Genomic DNA, 22,052 nt, shown 5'->3' on the forward strand with positions numbered 1-22,052 from the left:
TATATATATTGGACTCGCGCACTTTCGACGTGGCCTGTGGCCACGTCTCGTGCGCTCGCCGACGTGGTTCGCTTATTTGGAAAGTTTTGAACGTAAATTTATGTGTGTATGCGCTGTAATATGTACAAATAATCAAAATATTATTGGTTTCTTTCTTAATAATAAGCTGGGTAAGTAATAACAGTTTCAGGATAGTTAGTTAGATGTTTTATGTAAACGAATTCAATAGCGACACTAAATTGGAAAAGTAACATTTTACTTCTGTAGTCAGTTTTACATTTTTAAACATAATTGAAATAAAGAAATGTTTTCCTTCATTCTTCGCAAATTTCTATCTCTCCTCTGCAATGAATTCTGATGCTTACATTTTAAAATTCGAAAACTCTAATACTGTGCACAAAGTGGACTTAAAACACCAAATCAATCAATCAATCAATCAATCGAAAACTCTAGCATAATTCCCTTACAGTAGCATTCGGGGTGAAAATAAACTTTCTTTAAGTTCCCTAGCAACGTCCGTTTCCATGGTGAACAACAAGCACGGCAAGCTCTAAGGAATTGCATGTCATTATACCCCCTAAACATTTAGTTGAAACAAGCACGATGCAGATATTTACGCATTGAGTATAACAATATATACGTAATTGTATCTGGGCTGAAACTCCTTATTATGTAGATGTCACCCTTGTTTCAGGCACCTTTTCAAAACCAGGAGTTGATTCATCTGTGTGTTACTTATCTGTGAGAAATATAATGTAGCTGGACAATTAAGAATTGAAGGAAACAATGCGTGCAAAAGAAATGCCCGTGGCAACGGTTGCTAAGGACGTGAGAAAAGGGCATTTTCACCCTTAAGGAAGGGCCGATTGAGCGATTTTTGAATTTTCTCGGCCTTTTGGGACGATTTCATGGGGGGTCGTAATCGGGCGTTTTTCGCCTCCGGGGCTTCCTTCATGGAGAACATTTATGTCAGTGAGTGAGTGAGTGAGTGGTGGGATTGGGGCTTTATATATATTGGATAAGAATAAAATCTAAACTGTAAAAACTTCTCAGGGCATTTATAATGAAAGTTCCAATTTTTCACATCTACAGAGAAAAATTCACGCAGAATTCCCAGAATTCAAAGGCATTCCTTGTGATTGGCCACCCTGATACTGCTAGCACAACAGTGTGGACTATTGAGGAGACGAGGTTGAGTCAAACCCACACCCTCCATACTCATTCGACCTAACACCATCCTATTTCCACAACTTCAGTCCATTGAAGGATGCTATTAGTGGAAGACAGCTTCCGGACGAAAATGAGGTTTGGTCGGCGTTTCATGAATGGCTGCGCATCCATCCAAAGAATTATTTTCCCATGGTATCTACGTTCTGCTCAAGCACTGGTGTAAGTATTTGCAAAAAATACTCTAGAAACAATAATTCCAGTTTTCCATTGAATGCACCTTGCATAAATAAAAAAAAGTTTAAAAAATTAAAAGTAAAGTGCTCCCCTGTGCTTAGCACCACGCCATGAAGGCGTATAGGGGATAACGCATAAATGCATAAATAAAACTCTATCCAATTTTTTGCCAGCTTCCCACTGTCATTGTCACGTTAAATTGAGTTTAAAAACAGTATACTCCGGCTACACTTGCTTCAGTTACATTGTTTATCCCTCGACTTTAACCTTGTCAATGACAAGGAGAACCTCACAAAGATATCTAAGACTTTTATTTATATGTGTATTGTTTTTTTAATTTCATTCCTACCTTCACCTGAGGGTTTAAAAAATTGCTAAGAGATATCTAAATAGTGGAATCTATGATGAAGATAGAGGCTGTCTTCATAAATCCAGGTTCAATGCCTAGTTGTGCCACAATTTTCAGAAACTTCTCTTCTCAAGTTATAATATGCTAATGAACAGTATTACTTACATACAATGGCTTCCAGCCCAAAAACCTAGATCTTTTTAGAAGTTGACCTTCAAACCTAGCAACAGATTTTTGTAGTTGCCTGATAGGTGGAACGGATAAAACTTGGTGCATTTGTGAATCACGAGCCAAATCAAGGGCACTTTGACCTGAGAATTATAAATGAAAACCACACATAAGTCGAACATCAAAATATACTACTACATATTAACATATTATTAGTGGAACCCCGATTTTATGTTTCCGGATATTACATTTTTCCGCCCATTTTAAGTTTCTGCAGCTTGGTCCCCTGAAAAACATAAAAGCGAGGTTCCACTGTAGTTCCTCCAATACCCTGAGTGTCTCTCTACATCCATTTATTTTTGGATGCACTCTCAAAATATAAACATTACTGCACTTGCATTTATGATAACTTATGTGTTTAAGCATGTTGACAGTGAGGCTTGAACAATAAAATATGTTGCTAAAATCAAGTTATACGCAATACTGAATTTCATGGTATAATCGTACAAGATTTTACGTCAAATATCATTGAAAATAAGTGGTGTCATCATTATGTGAAGCTTTCTATTTCTTTAAAAAAAAGTTCTGGTATTACCAGTACTTAAAAATCATTTTTTACTAAACGATCTTTGGTGAAAAATTAGAATGCACGGAATACTCATGAATCTATGTTAAAATTGAATAGTCCAAATCGATGCACATTATTTCTTTGTAACAGTTTACAGAACATTTATCTGAGCTGAAAAAAAAGGTTGATGCAATAGTTGTGATTGATTTATGCATTATAGTCAAAATATTACACCTGAGAAAATTTACTACAGTGTTGCTAAGTTCAGACTTGCATCTTCTGGTTTCGTCTGACGTGTTGCTGCGTCGATTACGTGATGAAAAATTATAAATCAACATTTGGACTAAAAAAAACAGGGTGCAACAATTATGCGGAGAAATACGGTATGTACGCTTGATATTTTCTATGTTACTTGTAAAGAACAACCAATTGACAAATAAATATTAACTCACCTCTGCTATTTTTTATGGAAGTGTCAATACCATTTTGTAGCAGAAGAACGGCGATTTCTTTGTGGCCACGGTACGAAGCACAATGGAGACAAGTGTTGCCCTGAGCATCGACACAATTAATATTTGGAGGTTTCTCACCTTTCAACTAGAAAAGAAAATCACTTTTTAAAATTTGCTTTTTAATTTCACGTTAATTCTGTAACCAAGAGTTATTCTGCACAGTCAGTCACATCTGACTCTGATATCTACTGTAGTTCTACTTTGCTTATTTTGTCGCTTATAAAATTCTGCATTATGCAAGACAATGGGTTGTATTAATATAAATGAGATAGTACTAAAGAAGTAAACTATTTGCTCCATTTTCACATAAATAAAGAACTCCTTTGTGTAATTTCAAATCTAGCAATATCTAGGATATATATATACATGGTCCAACAATTTATTAATGAAACAAATCTATACAAGTAATTTAGCCTATGTCCCTTGAAAAACCATGTATTCAAAGTTCCACCGTATGCAGTGTATTTTTGTAATGCACGGCTCATTACAGACTCCTGGTTACATATGTGAGGATCATTTAAAAAAAAGTGAACCCATAACGGTCTACTTATATTACTGTGGAGGACCAAGTTACTGAATTCTTTCGTAATAGTCTCCAGCCAACTACAGCACATGTTGCAAAATTTCTGGCAATTTTCTCACATCAATGAAATTCTTTTTCCATATATTGCAGAAGGACTACCCTAAAGACTGCACTATACCATCAATTACCTTGAAGCGATATACTTACAGAGGACCATTAAACAGCATTCTACCACGCCTCCCTGATGGCGCAGTGGTAACATCATCGCCTTGAAATCAAGGAGTCCTGGGTTCATTAACCGGTGGAGGCACATACTGGTTCGGATTTCACTTTCAACTGTAGGTCCAGTCGCAATTAGTCCATCTGTGCATAAGGTGGACTTAAAACAACAATTCAACCAACCAACAGCATTCTACAATGTTTAACTTGAATTTTGATGACCACAGTTTGTTGTTCTTACACGAAAATTGTCTTTGTGTTTCATTTGGTGTTTTAAGTCCACTTTATGCACAGTAAGGCTAATTGGGACTGGCCCTACAGTTTAAAGTGGGATCCGAAACACTACATGCCTCCACCGGGTATCGAACCGCGAAAATTGTTTAAAGAGTACACTACTCAATAAGGCTACAGTCAGAGCAGTGCTGCCACCATACATCAATCTGTGGAACTACGAAACGTAATGTGTAGAGGGGGGAATAAAGCCATTCTCTGAATGGACATATTGCACATAGTTTCGGTAAATAAAAAAGCAAAATTTCGGTACAAAAACAGAGTCAATTTCGGGTTCAAAAGCAGTAAATAAAATAAAATTTCGGTGTTATAGTGGTAAATAATCACATCCAAAGTGCTATATAAAATGACATTTTAGGTTTTAAAATTGTGAATATAATCCTAAATTTGATTTAAAAACTGCAGTTATTAATCAAAATAAACTGAACCCTTCTAATAGCACATTTATGTAGTTACCAGAGTATTAAGTTTATTCCTGTGTAAAGCAGTCCATTTCTGCTTCTCAAATATTTACAGCAGAATTAATCAATGTTCCGTGAATTGCATAACTCACAGGATACTTCAACATCAGAAAGTGTCGCGTCGGTATATAAACAGTAAATTTCGTGTTTATGAGTATATTTCGCATTTTGCAGTTCATTTCGCATTATTTCGTGACAAAACAGGGTAGAAAAATGCATCTCACACCTTTCAGAAACATGAAAAATGAACATTACAGCATGGTATTTCATATTTCGTGTTTTCGTCAAAAACGAAATTTGCATGCCTCTAACGATTCATTGTTGCTACCAGTCACAAACAGTGGACAAATTGTTGAGTAATATATATATATATATATATATATATATTAAATCACCCTCGTATCAATAAAGCTGCCAGTAGTGCTATGGTAGTCCAACATTGGTAAATATGGAGTACTAATGGTGTCACCTTGTGATGAAGGGTCCCAAGTTCGATCCTCAATGGAGATGCATTGCATAGTGGTTCAAATCCATATTACAACTGTAGATCCACTCCATTCACCTACATATGCACAAAATTGGCTAAAAACAAGCTCTCTACTGCTACAAACTAAATAATGATTTAACCGAAAACTATAAGATATGGTCATACCATTCATATTTTGGATGCGTGTGACTTACTCACTTTCACATATAAGAATAAAATCAAAATTTGTTATTTACTTATGTACAGTGAGTATATACTTGTCAAGACAACGTTTCGGTGGCAACTGCCCCCTTCTTCAGGTCAAGAAGTCTGCTTTACGGAAATCCACAAAGCTTCGTCATTTAGAAAGGACATAGCTTTTTATATGGACAGGTTGAATGCTAGGATAACAAATTACTAAAACGGAACTATTCCCACATTTTAAAATAGTTCCATTTTAGTCATTTGTTATCCTAGCATTCAACCTGTCCTCATAAAACCCTATATCCTTTCTAAATGACGAAGCTTCGTCTTGACCTGAAGAAGGGGGCAGTTGCCACCGAAACGTTGTCTTTGACAAGTATATACTAACTGTACATAAGTACATAACAAATTTTGATTTTATGCTTATGGTTATACAAGTAGAAACTGGCAAAAAAGGGTTCAAGTAAGTGCACAGACTTGGGTTTGGAGAAATTTTCTTGTCGTAAGGTGCAGAAAACAGTACTACTGAAATAAGTAGATTGAAATGCCCTCAACCCTATTAGTTTATTATGAAACTTTCCAGTTTTAGAACAATTTGAATTATGTTGCAGTGAAGCAATTTACCCCAAAAAAAAGGAAAGGGGGGGGGGGTATAACAATAAATTTACCAATACAAAAATATAATGGTATTACCTCATAGTGTCATAATCACTATTGATTAATTGATCCTCTACCCCTAGAGGAATGCATATTTCGTTTTTGACGAAAACACATAGTAATGTCAATTTGTAACATTTCTGAAAGGAGTGACGTGCATTTTCGTACCCTCATTTGTCACGAAAGGATGAAATGAACTACAAAATGCGAAATAGACTCTTAAACATGAAATTTACCATTTATTAACCGACATGACACTTTCTGAAGTCTGAATTATCCTGTAAGTTATGCAATTCACAGAAAATTGATTAATTCTGCTACAAATATTAGCGAAGAAAAAATTAACCCCTTTATACAGGAATAAACTTAACACTCTGGTAACTATATAAATGTGCTATTAGAAGAGTTATGTTTATTTTGTGTAACAAGTGCAGTTTCTAATTCAAATTTAGGATTATACAGGGTGTTCCATTTATAACGCAACCAGGAGTTTGGATAGTACAACTTTTGAACCGGAAGTGGTACACATAAAATCCTTATACCAAATTGAAGCCTTGTTTGTGCATATATTTTTAAACTGGGGAACAATGATTGGATTTCATTAGTGTTCACACAGTGTTGTCAGATGTAACAGGAAGTGTAAATGATTTTTTTTACATATGTATACAGTTTCGAAACACTTTTGTGGCACTGAAACACCAGCAATGTTGCCAATGAACAGTCATAATTTCTAAAAACAACAATTTCCCTAGTTCCCCCTTAAAGACACCTCATCCAATTGGCTATTGGTAGAAATGAACATTTATTTTTTCACTAATGCCGAGCTAATCCACCTAACCAAACTGAAAATTACCGACGGCATGTCCGTACATGTGTTATGTGCCATTTTTCATGCTTTGTAAAAAATTTCATTTACACTTCCCATTATATCTGGCAACACTGTGTGGACACTAATGAAATCCAATCATTGTTTCCCAGTTTAAAAATAAATGCATCAACAAGGCTTCAATTTGATATAAGGGTTATATGTGTACCACTTCTGGTTCAAAAGTTGTACTATCCCCAACTCTGGTTTGCGTTGTAAATGGAACACATTGCTTTTGATCCGATTTTTCACCAAAATTATATTTTATTTGCCACCTTTGAACCCAAAATTCACTGTTTTGCTTTCTTTTTATTTAAAAAAAATATGTGCCTGTATCTATCCATAATGTACATCCAGATATAACTCAGTTATGGGCATCAAGAGCCATATTGGCACACACACAAAAAAGCCGTCAGCCGTAAGTATAAAGTAAACACACACGCACGCACTCATTACAGACTTTCTTCTACATCCTTGTAACTAACCAAGTGATTAACAGTTTCCAAATCTCCCTCCCTGGATGCAGCCAGGAGTTTCTCCTCATTCTTCCGTGCTTCCGTCTGTTCTGTCGCCAACAGCAGTTTCTTCACCTCTTCATTGTGTGCTAGATCACGTGGGATTTGTGCTTCCCCATTGAAGATGTTCACATCCGCATTATGTTGTAACAGCAGAAGCACAAGATCCTGGAAATGCAAAAATTCTAGCTATAGTGCAAAATTCTAAGGATTTAGACATGTGAATTTTTATGGATGCTGATAGACTGATACAAATAAGATTAAATTTTCAGCATTTAACTGATAAATTGTGAAATTTGTAAAATTAGAATTCTCTATAGAGCTGTTAGAAACAGCTCTCTAACATGTATGCTTTTTATGAGTAGTCAACACAACATTTTTCCTGCACTAATCTGCACTAAAAGTAAATATTAGGAGATACAAATACCGATAGTATCAGTATCGAAGTGGTTTAAATTTAACCCTTAAAATAACTGATGCTACATCATTGTACCCATGCAGCTTCCTTGTCTGGTATTGACTTTTGGAATTACTGCGACTCAGAAAACGTTCCGAGACACATGCTTTTATTCTTATGCAAACCTTGAAGTTCATCATTAGCACTTCATGAACAGTACTTTGATTCTGGCTATATTTGGGAGAGGTGAAGGGACCTAGGTTAGATGCATATTTGGTACCCTTGACCTTCCCTCTGTAACTCCTCAAATAGTGAAATATTCTGAATGGTTATGAATAGGGAAGTTGATGACCTAAAATATATAGGTATATGACCTATAGAATGTCCTAAATAATGACAAAAATGTCGTAAAAAATTACCATTAAATTTGTTAGTTTCGGGTTAAAAATTTAAATGAAAAGGAAATTAAACCAAATGCAATCTCCTTATCTGATCTTAAATTTGAGTTTGCCCCAGACGGACACCAGGTGGTTTCACCTGACGCAACAAAGACTGTCAGCACTTCAGCATTTCTTTTGCTGATAAATTGGAATCCTGCGAGATATATATTTCACCTTGGTGAATAGACTCAAGAATATTACCAAAATGAAAGAAGTGACAAAATATGACAAAACAATACACCGAATATTGCGAAAAATGCCGGAAAAATGCCAAAAATTGGGGAAAATGACCTAAAACCTGAAAGTTGGCAAAAAAAAGCACTTTAAAATTACCATTTTTGGGTTCTAGACGAAGTGTAATATTGTGTATATTTAATGGGCATCGTGTCAGAGATGTCAGAAAAAAAAGATAACATTTCATCAACTTCCGCTCCCTAGTTATGAAGAATATGTTGTTCATAAATGTTTTCGGTTGTTTTTAACTCTAGGAGATGTGTTGTTGTGAAATAAAGTACATCTGTTACCTTACCATGAAGCACAACAGCCCAAAGGCTTTGCACAAGTGAATGTAGCACCCAAAAGGACATTACACAACTATAGTTCTACCTGATTAGGTTACGAGTGTTGCATTTGGATTTGAGTGCAATTTCAGACATATTCTTTCACTATTTTAGTGTCAATACAAACAGTTCTCACTAATAAAAAGCTGTGAAAGTACTCAGAGATGACAGGTTTTGCTTATGTAGATATACTTTGGGATCAAATATCTCACGGTGTTGACCAATTGATTGGCTTTATTTTACTTCGCTTCTTGTGCCACTTTCGGCTAATTTGCGAAGATGGGGATAAGGGATGACATGATGAAATCGATGAATGGATACTCACAAACATCCGTGCCCAGGCCAGGATTCAAACCCGGGACCCCTGGCATCGTAGCATGATGTGCTAACCACTCTGCCATGGGAGCCGGCGTGTTTTCGGTGTGCTGGAAGCAATTTTATATTACATAAAATGTAGTAATCTGTCAATTTAAAAAAAATGTCTTGAGGGGGTCAATGGGGCCTGTATACTTTTTTTCCCCCTTGTTTAGAATAGATTTTCAGAATATCACTCTTGTTCTTTAACTCTTTCACTGCGGAATTCTCTGGCACACAATATCCCTTGGCTGCGTAATTAAATTTGAAAATATATTTTTTTTATAAACAAATAGTTTTCACAATTACATTGCATTATATATGAGAGAGAACTTACAAAATTCATTCCTTGCACTGGAAAACCATTCTGTAGTCCTTGGTAGTATGATATTTTGAAAAATTTAGAAATTTTGAAAAAAAAACACATTTTTTTAGAAACAATAATTTTACAAACATGTTTTCAGAAACAATCATTTTACACAATTACATTGCAAAATATGTTCTAGAGAATTTACAAAAGTCATTCCTTGCACTGGCGAAAAATTTTGAAATTTCCGCACCTAGATCAATGCTGTTTTGCACTCTGCTCCATGATGTTACGGACGGTGGTACAAATTCTTCAACAGACACTACACAATCACTGTCACCACTTGAAGTCTCATAAAAACTGTCGCTATTATCGTCACAACTTAATTCACCTTCTGATTCTGAGTCGGCAAATAACAGTTGAGTAAAATCATTATCAGACAAGTGTTGACGACTTGACGAAGCCATGTTGTTTACATTCGAATATGCATTTGAAACTGACATGTCAGAGCACTCAACGCTCGTATGTCAAAGAATTCTAAACAGAGGCGTAATTAGCAACATCATACAGATAAAAACAAAACTACAAGTTCAAATGATTCCAAATACTATCAACAGATGTCAGAAGGCTACTAAAAGCGATGTACTTCAGAAATGCGACACCCGCAGCGAGTGGAAGTATGAACTCCCAATAATGCGACTTCCGCAGAGCAAGGCACCTGGCATGCTGTGCATAAATGCGACGACCGCAGCGAAAGAGTTAATTATGTATGCTAAACAGGAGTTTTGCAAAGGGAAGTATTTTTTCCAGAATGCAATCAAATGCATTGTTCCTTTTTCAAAAAAGGTGAGTGCTAATGGAACAGGGAGGGGAAGGGAGTCATGTTTCAGCCATTATCTATAGTAATGCTGTCAAAAGTGCAACATGACTTCACAGCCACTTCTTGCCAGCACAGAAGAGAGTCAAATGAACAATGTGATTGATCTGTTTTTTTTTTTCACCAGGCACAAAAAAATTATCCTGCAGAGGTATGTAACCCGTTATACAAGCTTACGAGAGAACGAGTGGAGGTTAAGATGTTATCTCACAGCCTGTGTTCTTGGAAAGAAAACAAAACATGTTTGCCATAATTCGTGTATCAAGTGTAAAAAATCATTCTAAATACCGGTATGTCCTGGTTTAATTAAATCACAGTTCTCTCTCCCTGCACTGCATTATGCGCATTGTTTCTTCACCTGACCCCGCCCCCTCTCCTCCTCTAAAAAATTGGGTCAACTTAATTCATGAAAAGCTTGCAGACAGAAGGGAAAAGAATATTCTCCTTCCTCTTTTGCCAAGGGAATTATTCTGCAGTCACACTGGCACCAAGAAAGAGATAAAGACAGCAACCAGCTGGATGTTTACGTCTGGACAGTCCAGCTGCGTGGGTGTGGGTGGGGGAAGTTGTAAAGCTTGTTTTGTGTTGCAGTGACTCATTTGAGTAGCGTTCTTCTTATATTGCTTCACTGATGGATGCTAAAAGCAAGATGGCCATTAAACGAAGAAGATTGCGATCCTTTACAGCACATGAAAAGTTATGCGTCATTCAAGCGGAGAAAATTGGAAATCGTTCTGCTGCTCGTAAATATGATATAAGTGAGAGTTGTGTGAGAGCTAAACACATGTAGCAATTGGAGAGCTTTTCGAGGACAAAAGGCTAAATTTCCAGAAATAGAAGGGAAGCTGCATGACTATGTTTGTGAAAACTGACAATTTGGATTTGCAGTTTCTGCAGAAATATTTCAATTGAAGGCTCTTTCACTGGCAAAATAACTTAAGAGTTCATGGTTTTACTGTTTACAAGCAAATTAAGAAATTTTAAGGGAAGTGTAAGATTGAATAGTGTCATGAATTCTTTTTGCATTTCCCTTCTCTGAAATTCAGGTGCGTGGCTTATTCGAGGGCGAGGGGTACTTGAGTAAATATGGTATGCTTTTGTTGAAAGATTATTTTCAGTATATAAGATGATCCTCATAGACAAAATTGTAAAGATTGATGGTGGATAACATGAAAAAAGATTGTTGCCTAACTATACGGTGAAGAGTGGATTATAATAGCAAATTTCCAATGGTAAGTTCTGCCATCGGCATAGGGTTAGACAACACACACAACATTTTGCAAGATAGTGCGTATTTCAGAATATAGGTGTTCCACTTTCATTGCCGGTGACTGTACTGTTTTTTGAACCTACTTCAGGATTTTTCGAGCTTAACTTAAGATTTTTAGAACCTATTTTAGGGTTTTTGGAACCTATTTTAGAATTTTTAGAGCCTATTTTAGTAATCTAAAAGCACACTTTTTAGATCCTATATATTCGAGGTATAGTGATAACGCAATCAAAAAGTATTGGTTGGAAATTATTAATCAATACCAGCTGATACTTTCCTGACATTTTTGTCATTCACGTGCTCTGCGAAAATGCTGCATGAGACTTTCGCAGACAAATTATCTTGGAAATTGTGCAAAATTCTAAGGTGTTTTTTTTCTTCACCAGTTTGTGTGAAAAACTGAATTTTGTGATAACATGTAATTTAATATTTTGATATAATTCTTGAATATTTCAAAGAAAATCTCTGGAAAATTCATGCATATAATGAGAGTGGAAGGCATACATATTAACACCAATCTATACTTTGGAGAACTTGTTATTATTACAATTTTCAAGAATCAGTATCGGCATGAATCAGTTCAAGGTAGTATCGCTTCAGCCATAGTAAACACCTGCCTGATTTGACTTTCAAACACTGACCACCTGTATTCATTACAAGGGTAGATTCACATCACGAAGAAAGCCCTTAAAATTACCTCTCTTCCTATGAATGCTGCTTTGTGAAGTGGTGTGTCACCTGCGTTGTTCACAGCATTAATATCTGCATTGTTCTCAAGTAGCAGTTCAATTACTCTCTTGTGGCCAAAATAACTTGCCAAATGGAGTGGAGTCCAGCCTTGGTTGCTTTTGTTTTTCCCTACAAAAAAAATGTTAAAAGAGATGAGATTTCTACAACCATAGTATCCAGTACATATTAGAGTTCTAGAATATATTTCATATAATTTTTAAGACTACGTAGAAGGCTACATGAGTAGAAAGAAATAGGGAAAAATCACTGACACATGGTCTGATGTACTTTACTTCGCTTTGCTGCAACTTCTGGCTAATCACGAACATGAGGATGAGATGAAATTGATGAAGGGACACTTACAAAGAACACCCATGTACAGGCTTGTTTTCGAACCTGGGACCACTGGCATTATAGCTTGCGGTGTTAACCATTCTGGCACGGAGGTTGTCTCTATGAGATACGGTGGGAGCATGAAGAGAAACACCACAGATAACTTGCAAACGAAAGTGGACAGTCATTTGTTTACTTCTCTTGCAGTCGCTGCAAGTGCCACATCTATAATGTCCCTCCCTTGCTTCATTATCAAAAAAATTCAGTAACAATTGCATCTCTGAACAACACATTTCTTCATTTTTACAGGAGAAACTACTTATGGAAATGAGTTTCTGTAGCATTCTAAAAGTCCGTGGAGGTATTTTCTTTCATCGTTGAATCTGTTCGACCGGTAATTCATGTATTTTTCAAGGGAAATATATCTCCGACGCAGAATTGCTGTTGCTTTTGTTATCTTCCTCTAAGTAGATGACGTAACCTCCTGTCAGTGTTTCCAACAACGCCGTTCTTTCACCAGATGGTGAAATTAGGGATGGGCCGATATGAAATTTTGGCCGATACCGATAAAGTAACGATATAAAATTTGCTGATACCGATAACCGATATTCTACCGATCCGATATAAAATTAGAAATGGTCCTTGAAGAACCTGAAAGTTTCATTGACCTTCTTAATAAATGTGTGTTTCGAGGTGACTGCAGTGAAAAAAAACTGCATATTTAGACACTTACGTTTTTAGAAAGTAGGGCATGGAGATTATCCATAAAAATTACAACAAAATGGCAGAAGTTTGCACTAAATTATCAGATATTTATCGATATACTGGATCGGTAAAATAATCGGTAATTTTACCGATACACTGGTATGCCTATATCGGCCGATACCAATAGAGTACCGATTAATCGGTCCCATCCCTACAAAATATACATTCCTGACCCGAAATTTTAACTATGTTTTCCTAACCTAACGTAACCTAACCTTACCATGAATGATTTTTGGGGCTATGCCTGAATGATGTGGTCATTTTTCGGTGTTGACGCTAGTCAACCTGGTGCGTGCCATATTGTGTGTTACGGAAGCGAAGAAAGCAAGAACAATAATTACTGTTAATGTAAAAAATGGAACTTATTTTTGTGAAGAAAGCGATGCAATTGGTACCAAAAATTCAACATTATTAAATGTTACGTCTCTGCTTTCACTGATGATGCAAATAATTGACACTTAATAAAAGATGTGTTAACAATGGTGCATATTTTGGAATGCAATGGTAGGATTGCATCAACGCCCATGCTCCCTTCCCTGGCTTAGGATTAACCTTTAGCAGGTTATTTCATTATCATAATCAACAAATAAAAATTGTGTCTTATATTCAGTGACTTTGCCCCACAAAGAATCTGTACATTATATTAACATCTAGTGCGACCATGAAAACGATGCACATATTAAGCTTTCAATTCTCCGTGCATCCAATCTTCTGCACATTAGCAGCAAAGTGGCCATTTTGCACCGGAACCACTGATAGATTTGTTTATAAAATGTTATGCTCTTTGTTACTTAACACCGACAGATAAATAGGAACTTTATGCAAACAAGGGAATTATATACATTCTATTTTATGGTTTCATCTCCCTGATGGAATAGTGGTAACATCATTCCCTTGTAATAAGGGGTTCCAGGTTTGATCTGATTTCACTTTTGTTATTTAGCGTCACTTTTCTGATACTTTTGGCTAACTGTGATGATGAGGATGAATGATATGATGAAATTGATGAAGACACACTCACAAAAAATAGCCATACTGAGTCTGGGACTCCAACTCAGGACCCCTGGTGTCAAAGCAGCCTGTGCTAGCAACCTTGTCATAGAGGCTGGCAGGTCCCAGGTTTGATACTTGGTGGAAACACATGTTGGTTCGGATCACATTTTAAACTGTAGGTCAAGTCCCAATTAGCCTGTCTGTGCATAAAGCAGACTAAACACAAAAACTCAAATTCAAAGTCATTTTATGGTCACATAAGCTGAATTCTGTGTCTTCATTTTCTGGAGCAAGTATTCTTTAACTAATGGTTTCCAAAAGCTGAGGTACAGCTCACATTTAATGAGCCCAATATCTTTAGATTGACATAAAAATCAACAATTTCTGGTGATGTACACACACAGTTAAAACTTCATTCCCATTTACTCCTGACATACTGGAATAATACAAGACACTAAATATTTTATCCACAATTACTCACCTTTGCAGCTAACATCTAAATCGATTTTTCCATCTTTCCATGCAGATAGTAATTCCTGCACCATTCCCACATCTCCATGTCGAGAACTATACAGTAACATATCATGTAGCTCCATAATTGTGCACTCATTCATTCTGTGGCTATGATCATTTTACTCGATATTACAGGCCAATCTAGGTTATCAATGCAGACTTGAAAATATGCTCTGAAAAAAAAGAGAAAAATAATTACTTGCATATGAAATTACACTATTCAAAAAGGTGAGGCAATAGAAAAGCTTCTTTGCATGTAGCCAAAGAGCTAGACAGCTTTGTGGTTAAGACAGTAACGGTTCCGATTGTTTTAAGATTTCTCCTAGCACAAAGACTATAACACGCACGGTTTTAGAAGCGATATCGGGCAGAGCCACCCAGAGGGTGTGTGTGGTGATCAGCCAATGGCAGGAGTGCAACGTTGTACAGTTAGGAAACTGCGGCGCGCAAGTTAAACGCCGTGTTCCGTATTTGTCTTGCGCGCAAGAAGTTTTCATAAAACTCGCCACTTTAAGGTTCATCATACGATGGGGCACGATATTTTGAACCTGACTGTCCAAGTCCCATGAATTTCCGTCACCTATAGCCAGAGTTATAGTTTCTCGAAGAAACACGGGAAACAACACGTCTCTACACACACACAATGACCCTTTCGTTTTTTCTTCAGTGTTCAGTCTTTTGTTTTTTCGTTGCCACATTGTTGACCCCGATGAGTTGTTGTGCCTTGGTAAAGCTATGGGTGTCAAATTCGGCTGAATATGCACAATGACCTTTCATTGTCTTGTGTTCACAAACATTGCGAGTCTGGGTCAGTTTTGAGTTAACCTTTTTCATAACAAGGGCGGTGTAAGATAATTTTACTCCTACGGCACCAAGAAAAGTTGTAAGAGGATTCAATACAGCCCTTATTGAGTGATTTATTTTACTTCGCTTTTTTTTGCCACTTTTGGCTAATTTACGAACATGGGGATGAATGATGAATGGACACTCACAAATATCTATGCCCAAGTCTGGATTTGAACCCGGGACCCCTGGCGTCGTAGCACGATGTGATAACCACTCCGCCATGGGGGCCGGCGATGAAATTGATGAAGGGACACTTACAAACACCTATACCCGGGTCGGGATTCGAATCCGAGACTCCTGGCATTGTGCAATACAGCCCTTATGTTCGATAGTTGTACAATAGTGTGTGTGTTGTGTGAGTGTTATTTAAAAATGTCGCACCGGCACCTTTGTGGAGTTGTTAGCATATCGCTCTACAACGCCAGGAGTCCCTGGTTCGAATCCTGGCCTCGACTTGGATGTTTATGAACGTCCCTTCATCAATTTCATTATATCATCATTCATTCCCATCTTTGCAATTAGCCAAAAGTGGCAGAAAAGCAAATCAAATCAAATTAATAATGTCGCTCTCGAAACCTAGTACGTACCAGTAGTACAGACACCAAGGGTAAAATACTTGTATTACGTTCACAAGACAGAAATCTTAGTTTTAAAGCTTATTTTTACTTCAAGGAATTGGCCCATGCCAATTCCTTGATGTGCGTGCTGAAACAGTGTTTTCTCAGAGAAGAGAACTTAGGGCTAAAGCGTGTGATGTAGGCGTTTATACTGTGTTGCGAATTATAAAACAGGGTAAAGTATCTACCACAGAAATCGCACAACCTATAATCAAATCTGCTGGGAAACATGCCAGAAAACAGGAACGAGAGCGATGATGATGGGCTTGCAGTTCTTCTACAATAAATACGTGCCTTCAAACTTCTTTCAGGTACGAGTTTCTCTTATATGCTCCAGTCTTATGATATAATCCTGTGTAGAATTATTCACTATCTATTTCATTGTACTGAAATATTATGTGCATGCATTATACCCATAAAAAGCTGAATATTGGACACAACGAATGCTCTGTGTTTTCCTTCCGCTAGCAGTTGGTTTGGCAACAGCGCGACAGCACTGGCTGCGTATTGGCTGAACTCATGTTCCTTCTAAAAGCGTACGAGTCATTCCATGCGAAATCAACACAGCTTCCGACCTGACCATCTCCGATTTTCATGAAATTTGGGGAGTTAAAAATATGCATGGAACTTAGTAACTATGAAAATTTTTAGTTTCGTGCGTCTTGTAATTGTTAAATTATTCAAGGTCAAAATTAGCAGAAATTGCCCTTTTTGAGCCCGCTTAGCTATACTAAATGTGCTGTAACTCCGCCCCTATTTTGCCTAGGAAGCTCAAATAAAGCTTATTGTACAGGGAATTAAACAAGCTTTCCAGTGATATATAACAAGCCCACCTTTCCATAAAAATATAATTTTGTCACGTGACCTTGTCCTTTGACCTTGAATATCTCGAAACATGTCATCACCAAAAATCGTGAAAAAAATATATTTGGTCCCTCATTCAATACTATAAAACATATCAAAAAATCATTCTGGGACTGCAATGGGATCAGAAGATACAAAATAGTATGTGTAACTATGTGACTGATAAAAGCCTCATTACATGAACTATGACGAGTCAAAAGTCCCTTAACACCCTTTACAAAATGTAAAGGAGTTATCCTGGCCATGAAAGAAATAGGTTAGACACAGGGAGATCCCTAGCTATGTGTGTCAAGCGCAAGTCCGGCATATTGTTGACCGCCATATTGAATTCATCGCAAAAATTTCAAAGGGAAGGGTGTGAAGTGATATATCAAATCAAGCTAGAGCTTCACGAGAAATGAAATGGTGAAGGTTTTTCTAACTTATTTTTAGGCAGCAAAACGTTATATGCATATCTTTCACTTACGATATATGCACATCATAGTGTTGTCAATATTCCTGTGAGCACACTCGTTGACGTCTCTCACACTCACATAGAAAATTTGGCACTGTAGCAGGTGCAACATCATCGCAAGCAGCAACTATGCCTTCTCTCAGATGGTCAATATCAGGGACTTTCAGTGCATGCACCGTTCTCTTCAAATGTTTCTGAAGGTAAAAGTCCTCCTAAGATGTTAGATCTGGAGAATGTGCAGGCCTTTTAATACATCCCCGTCTGCCCATCAATCTACCTAAAAATTTACCATGAAGAAATTGCCAAAATGTTTACATAGTATGGTCACACACTGTCCTGTTTCAAAACTTTGGAAAAGTGCCATGTGCCGTAAGCAAGGATGAAAAACCTGTTCACTTAACATAACACATCCAAGAAGCCCTCACCATTTAAGGTTCCGTTGTTAAATATGGACCAACGATTCCCGTTCTCCATACACTATACCACATCATTAGCTTACCAGCAACAACCATTCGGCTGGGATCTGTCTACTGTAGATTATCAAATCACAGGTATTGCATATAATTTTTATTAACTTTACCGTGAGCATAAAAATTAGCCTCGTCACTGAAGAATTTTTCATTCCAAAGGAAGTGTCACGTAATTGTTTGAGATACTTTTCCCAATATTCTCTCCACTAATCAAGTATTTGGTGAATGTCGCTGATTAAAATCATATGCAATGGTGCGTATACTTCTTTCTCTCCCAAGATGTCAGCGTGATCTCGACGAGTTCCTAACACGTTAGGAGCATTCTTAAAACTTTGTTTTTAACACCTGGAAAAGGAGAAAATGGTTACAAGCATGCAGTAATAACTTTTTGCTGGTTAAAGATACTTTGGATAAACCTTCGCTGCTTCATTTCTCGTGAAGTTCTAGCCTGATTTGATATATCACATCACCCACTTTCCTTTGAAATTTTTGCGTTGAATTCAATATGGTGGTCAAAAATGTGCTGGACCTGCGCTTGACACACGCAGCTAGGGATCTCCCTGTGCCTAACCTATTTCTTTCATGACCAGGATAACTCCTTTACATTTTGTAGGGGGTGTTAAAGGACTTTTGACTCGTCATAGTTCATGTTTATCAGTCACATAGTTACACATATTATTTTGTATCTTCTGATCCCATTGCAGTCCCAGAATGATTTTTTGATATGTTTTATAGTATTGAATGAGGGACCAAATATATTTTTTTCACGATTTTTGGTGATGACATGTTTCGAGATATTCAAGGTCAAAGGACAAGGTCACGTGACAAAATTATATTTTTATCGAAAGGTGTGCTTGTTATATATCACTGGAAAGCTTGTTTAATTCCCTATACAATAAGCTTTATTTGAGCTTCCTAGGCGAAATAGGGGCGGAGTTACAGCACATTTAGTATAGCTAAGCGGGCTCAAAAAGGGCAATTTCTGCTAACTTTGACCTTGAATAATTTAACAATTACAAGACGCACGAAACTAAAAATCTTCATAGTTACTAAGTTCCATGCATTGTTTCAACTCCCCAAATTTCATGAAAATCGGAGATGGTCAGGTTAGAAATTGCACATATCTGTGTTGATTTGGCATGGAATGACTCGTACGCCGTATAGTTATCGTAGAATTTTGGAAATCATTGTCACACGAAATTTGAACCTTCCTTAAAGTAATGAGCACTGTTTGGACTCTAAAAAAGTTATTTATGTTGAAAAAAACAACTTGAAAATTACCTTACACACTTCTCATGAACAAGATATTTTCAGTCGACAAGTGGGAAATAAGGAACAACAATAAGTACTCGTTAATGGGTACTACTTTACTATACCGGAAACACCTATCAATGATTTATTTCACAATTTTTTAAATTTCTAACGTACTATTCTGCATAGCGGAACATTTCCTTAGGTAAAATAATGAATTTCTATCGAAAATAATGTCTATTTCTTACATTAACGGTTAACACTTTACTATACCGGAGACGGATTTCTTCAAATTTACAGGAGAAAGTACTTACACAAATCATTTTCTGTAGCGTTGTTGATGTTCGGGAATGTAGTTTTGATCCATTTGAATGCGAATGCATGTGATTTTCTACGAAAATCTCTTTCCGACACGCTATTGCTGCAGCCGCCATTTGCTTTCTGCATGAGAGCACAATACGCACTATTGCTGCTGCTACAAGATGACATGTCGAGGATACGTCGTGAAGTTGTTGCCGGGTGTGGAAGATGCCGTGGAATTTGTAATTCCGATGTTGTCCGTATATGCTAAATTGAACGAAAGGAGTGCTAATGGAACCTAACCTAACAGGTCTAACCTAACCTAGTAGGCATACCTCGTCCTGTGATGGTTCGTGGGGTTATCGTATGTAAGAAATATACATTATTTTCGTTAGAAATCCATTATTTCACCTAAGGAAATGTTCTGCAATGCAGAATAGTACGTTAGAAATTTAAAAAATTGTGAAATAAATCATTGATAGGTGTTTCCGGTATAGTAAAGTAGTACCCATTAACGAGTACTTACTGTTGTTCCTTATTTCCCACAAACCATAAACGGGTAGCCCCAAAAACCATTGACATTAGCCCAAAAATTCATGATAGCCCCACGAACCATCACGGGGATGAGGTATGCCTACTAAGTTAGGCCTGTTAGGTTAGGTTCCATTAGCACTCCTTTCGTTCAATTTAGTATATACGGACAACATCGGTTTTTCTCGACGAAAGAAAATACACTGAATTCTTTTAATTTTAACCTTCCACGTTCTGCATTCCACTTCTTTCTTCAATATTCCGTGTTGAATTACAAATTCCACGGCATCTTCCACACCCGGCAACAACTTCACGATGCATCCTCGACACGTCATCTTGTAGCAGCAGCAATTGCGCGTATTGTGCTCTCGTGCAGAAAGCAAATAGGCAGCAGCAGCAAGAGCACGTCGGAAATAGATTTTCCACATGCATTCGCATTAAAATGGATGAAAACTACATTCCCGAACATCAACAACGCTACAGAAAATGATTTGCGTAAGTACTTTCTCCTGTAAATTTGAAGACATCCGTCTCCGGTATAGTAAAGTGTTACCTAACACGGGATTAATCATACCTGTAAAAGTGAATTGTTCATATAATCGTTTTATGATTGTGATACTGGTGAATTTGAGTGACTATCAATTTCAGAAGAAAAACATTAAAACAAATGCAATAACAATAACGATGTCCAAAGTCGACAAGATTGTTGACAGGGTCATGAGAATGAAGAAGAATCTTACCTGTACTCATATATGAAATGTGCCGCTGCTGCAAATATTATTACTATTAATAATAATACAATATTTATGGAAATTCGACCTCTGTACTATTGCGGTGATTTTATCACACTGTAGTAGTGGGTTCATATAAAATAAAAGAGTTAAATTCTGGTTTTTGGTAAGAGCTCTCTAGCACAGATTTTGAGGTATAATTTAACAATACAGGGAATTTCTCCAATTTGTTTGAATTTTCGGTTACTTACTAATTTGGGTCTCCTAATCACGAATCTGCACTTAAAATTTGGCGCTCACGTAAAAATTTGGCGCTTATTTGGGGCAGGTGAATCCGGCCACTTTCTAACATGCCCTTAACAGGGAGTCTATAGATATAGGCGGGAAGCCGGAGCGGAGCGGAGCGGAGCGGAGGCGGGGCCGCGATAGCGGTTGGGGGCGGTAGGTCGACTACCCCAGGGGCGGAGCCCGGAACCGGCGGGAAATTCGGAAATCGAGGGTGTGGAAATAAGAACTTAATTTCGATTATTTTGCTATTTCCACGTGTGAGCGCCAAATTTTGACTGCAGATTCGTGATTAGGGGGCCAAAATTAGTGAGTATGCCGAATTTCAAACAAAATGGAGAAATTCCCTGTATTGTAAAATCGCTCCGATGATTTTGATTTATTTAAGCTCACCACATAATCACTATAAAACTCTTAAAAAATAAAAATTGCCACTCCCATCCGCAATGTTAACAAAAATACCCACTCAAATATTTGCACATTTACCTCAAATATTTTACTTTTTTATAATAATGTTTAAAACTCAAGTCCATTTTTTTTTACTAGCGCAAATGTAAATTCTTCTTAATGGGTTATGTGAAACGCTACCATAGCTACAGTGTATTCATTGCCATTTACATTTATACATACTTTCCTAGTTTACGTTTTCTGTCGCAGATCCTGTCAGATTAGTTGTCTGCAATGGTCTGTTTCTACTGTCGCAATGGATTATGCAGTTTCACCTTGAACTTAGTCACAGTGACAGAACGCGATATTTAGAAAATATAATTGTTAATCAAGAATGTCGGTATGTACCCAACTGTAAACATACTGTACATAAAATATAAATAAATTTGTTTTAAGGGGAAATTATATTACACCTCTCATGAGGAGCTCACTTGTGAGTATATTAGATAAATTAAATCCTTGCTGAACAAAGACGCAACTGTCTGCGCAAAGATGTTCTCCAAATTATTCACTACC

The 22,052-nt window shown here is 37.0% G+C and overlaps 1 protein-coding gene across 4 annotated transcripts in view; it reads right to left on the bottom strand.

Moving 5' to 3' along the window:
• The window catches only part of LOC145997188 (oxysterol-binding protein-related protein 2), a 284,976-nt gene extending 263,186 nt beyond the window's left edge, over positions 1-21,790 (bottom strand). For 3 of the 4 annotated variants that reach the window (XM_083133909.1, XM_083133910.1, XM_083133907.1), the window contains exons 1-6: positions 21,720-21,790; positions 14,709-14,913; positions 12,105-12,265; positions 7,173-7,370; positions 2,942-3,086; positions 1,919-2,064 (exon numbers count right to left, since the gene is read on the bottom strand). In XM_083133909.1, the coding sequence (XP_082990035.1) occupies positions 1,919-2,064; positions 2,942-3,086; positions 7,173-7,370; positions 12,105-12,265; positions 14,709-14,841 (783 nt within the window). In that variant the 5' untranslated portion in view covers positions 14,842-14,913; positions 21,720-21,790. Of the gene's footprint in view, positions 1-1,918; positions 2,065-2,941; positions 3,087-7,172; positions 7,371-12,104; positions 12,266-14,708; positions 14,914-21,575; positions 21,592-21,719 lie in introns of those variants that run through there. The other variant, XM_083133908.1, reaches the window with a different exon arrangement.
• Between the last annotated feature and the right edge of the window lie 262 nt (positions 21,791-22,052).

Source organism: Lepisma saccharinum, chromosome 13, assembly GCF_977018435.1.
Source record: "Lepisma saccharinum chromosome 13, izLepSacc3.1, whole genome shotgun sequence".
Taxonomy (NCBI): domain Eukaryota; kingdom Metazoa; phylum Arthropoda; class Insecta; order Zygentoma; family Lepismatidae; genus Lepisma; species Lepisma saccharinum.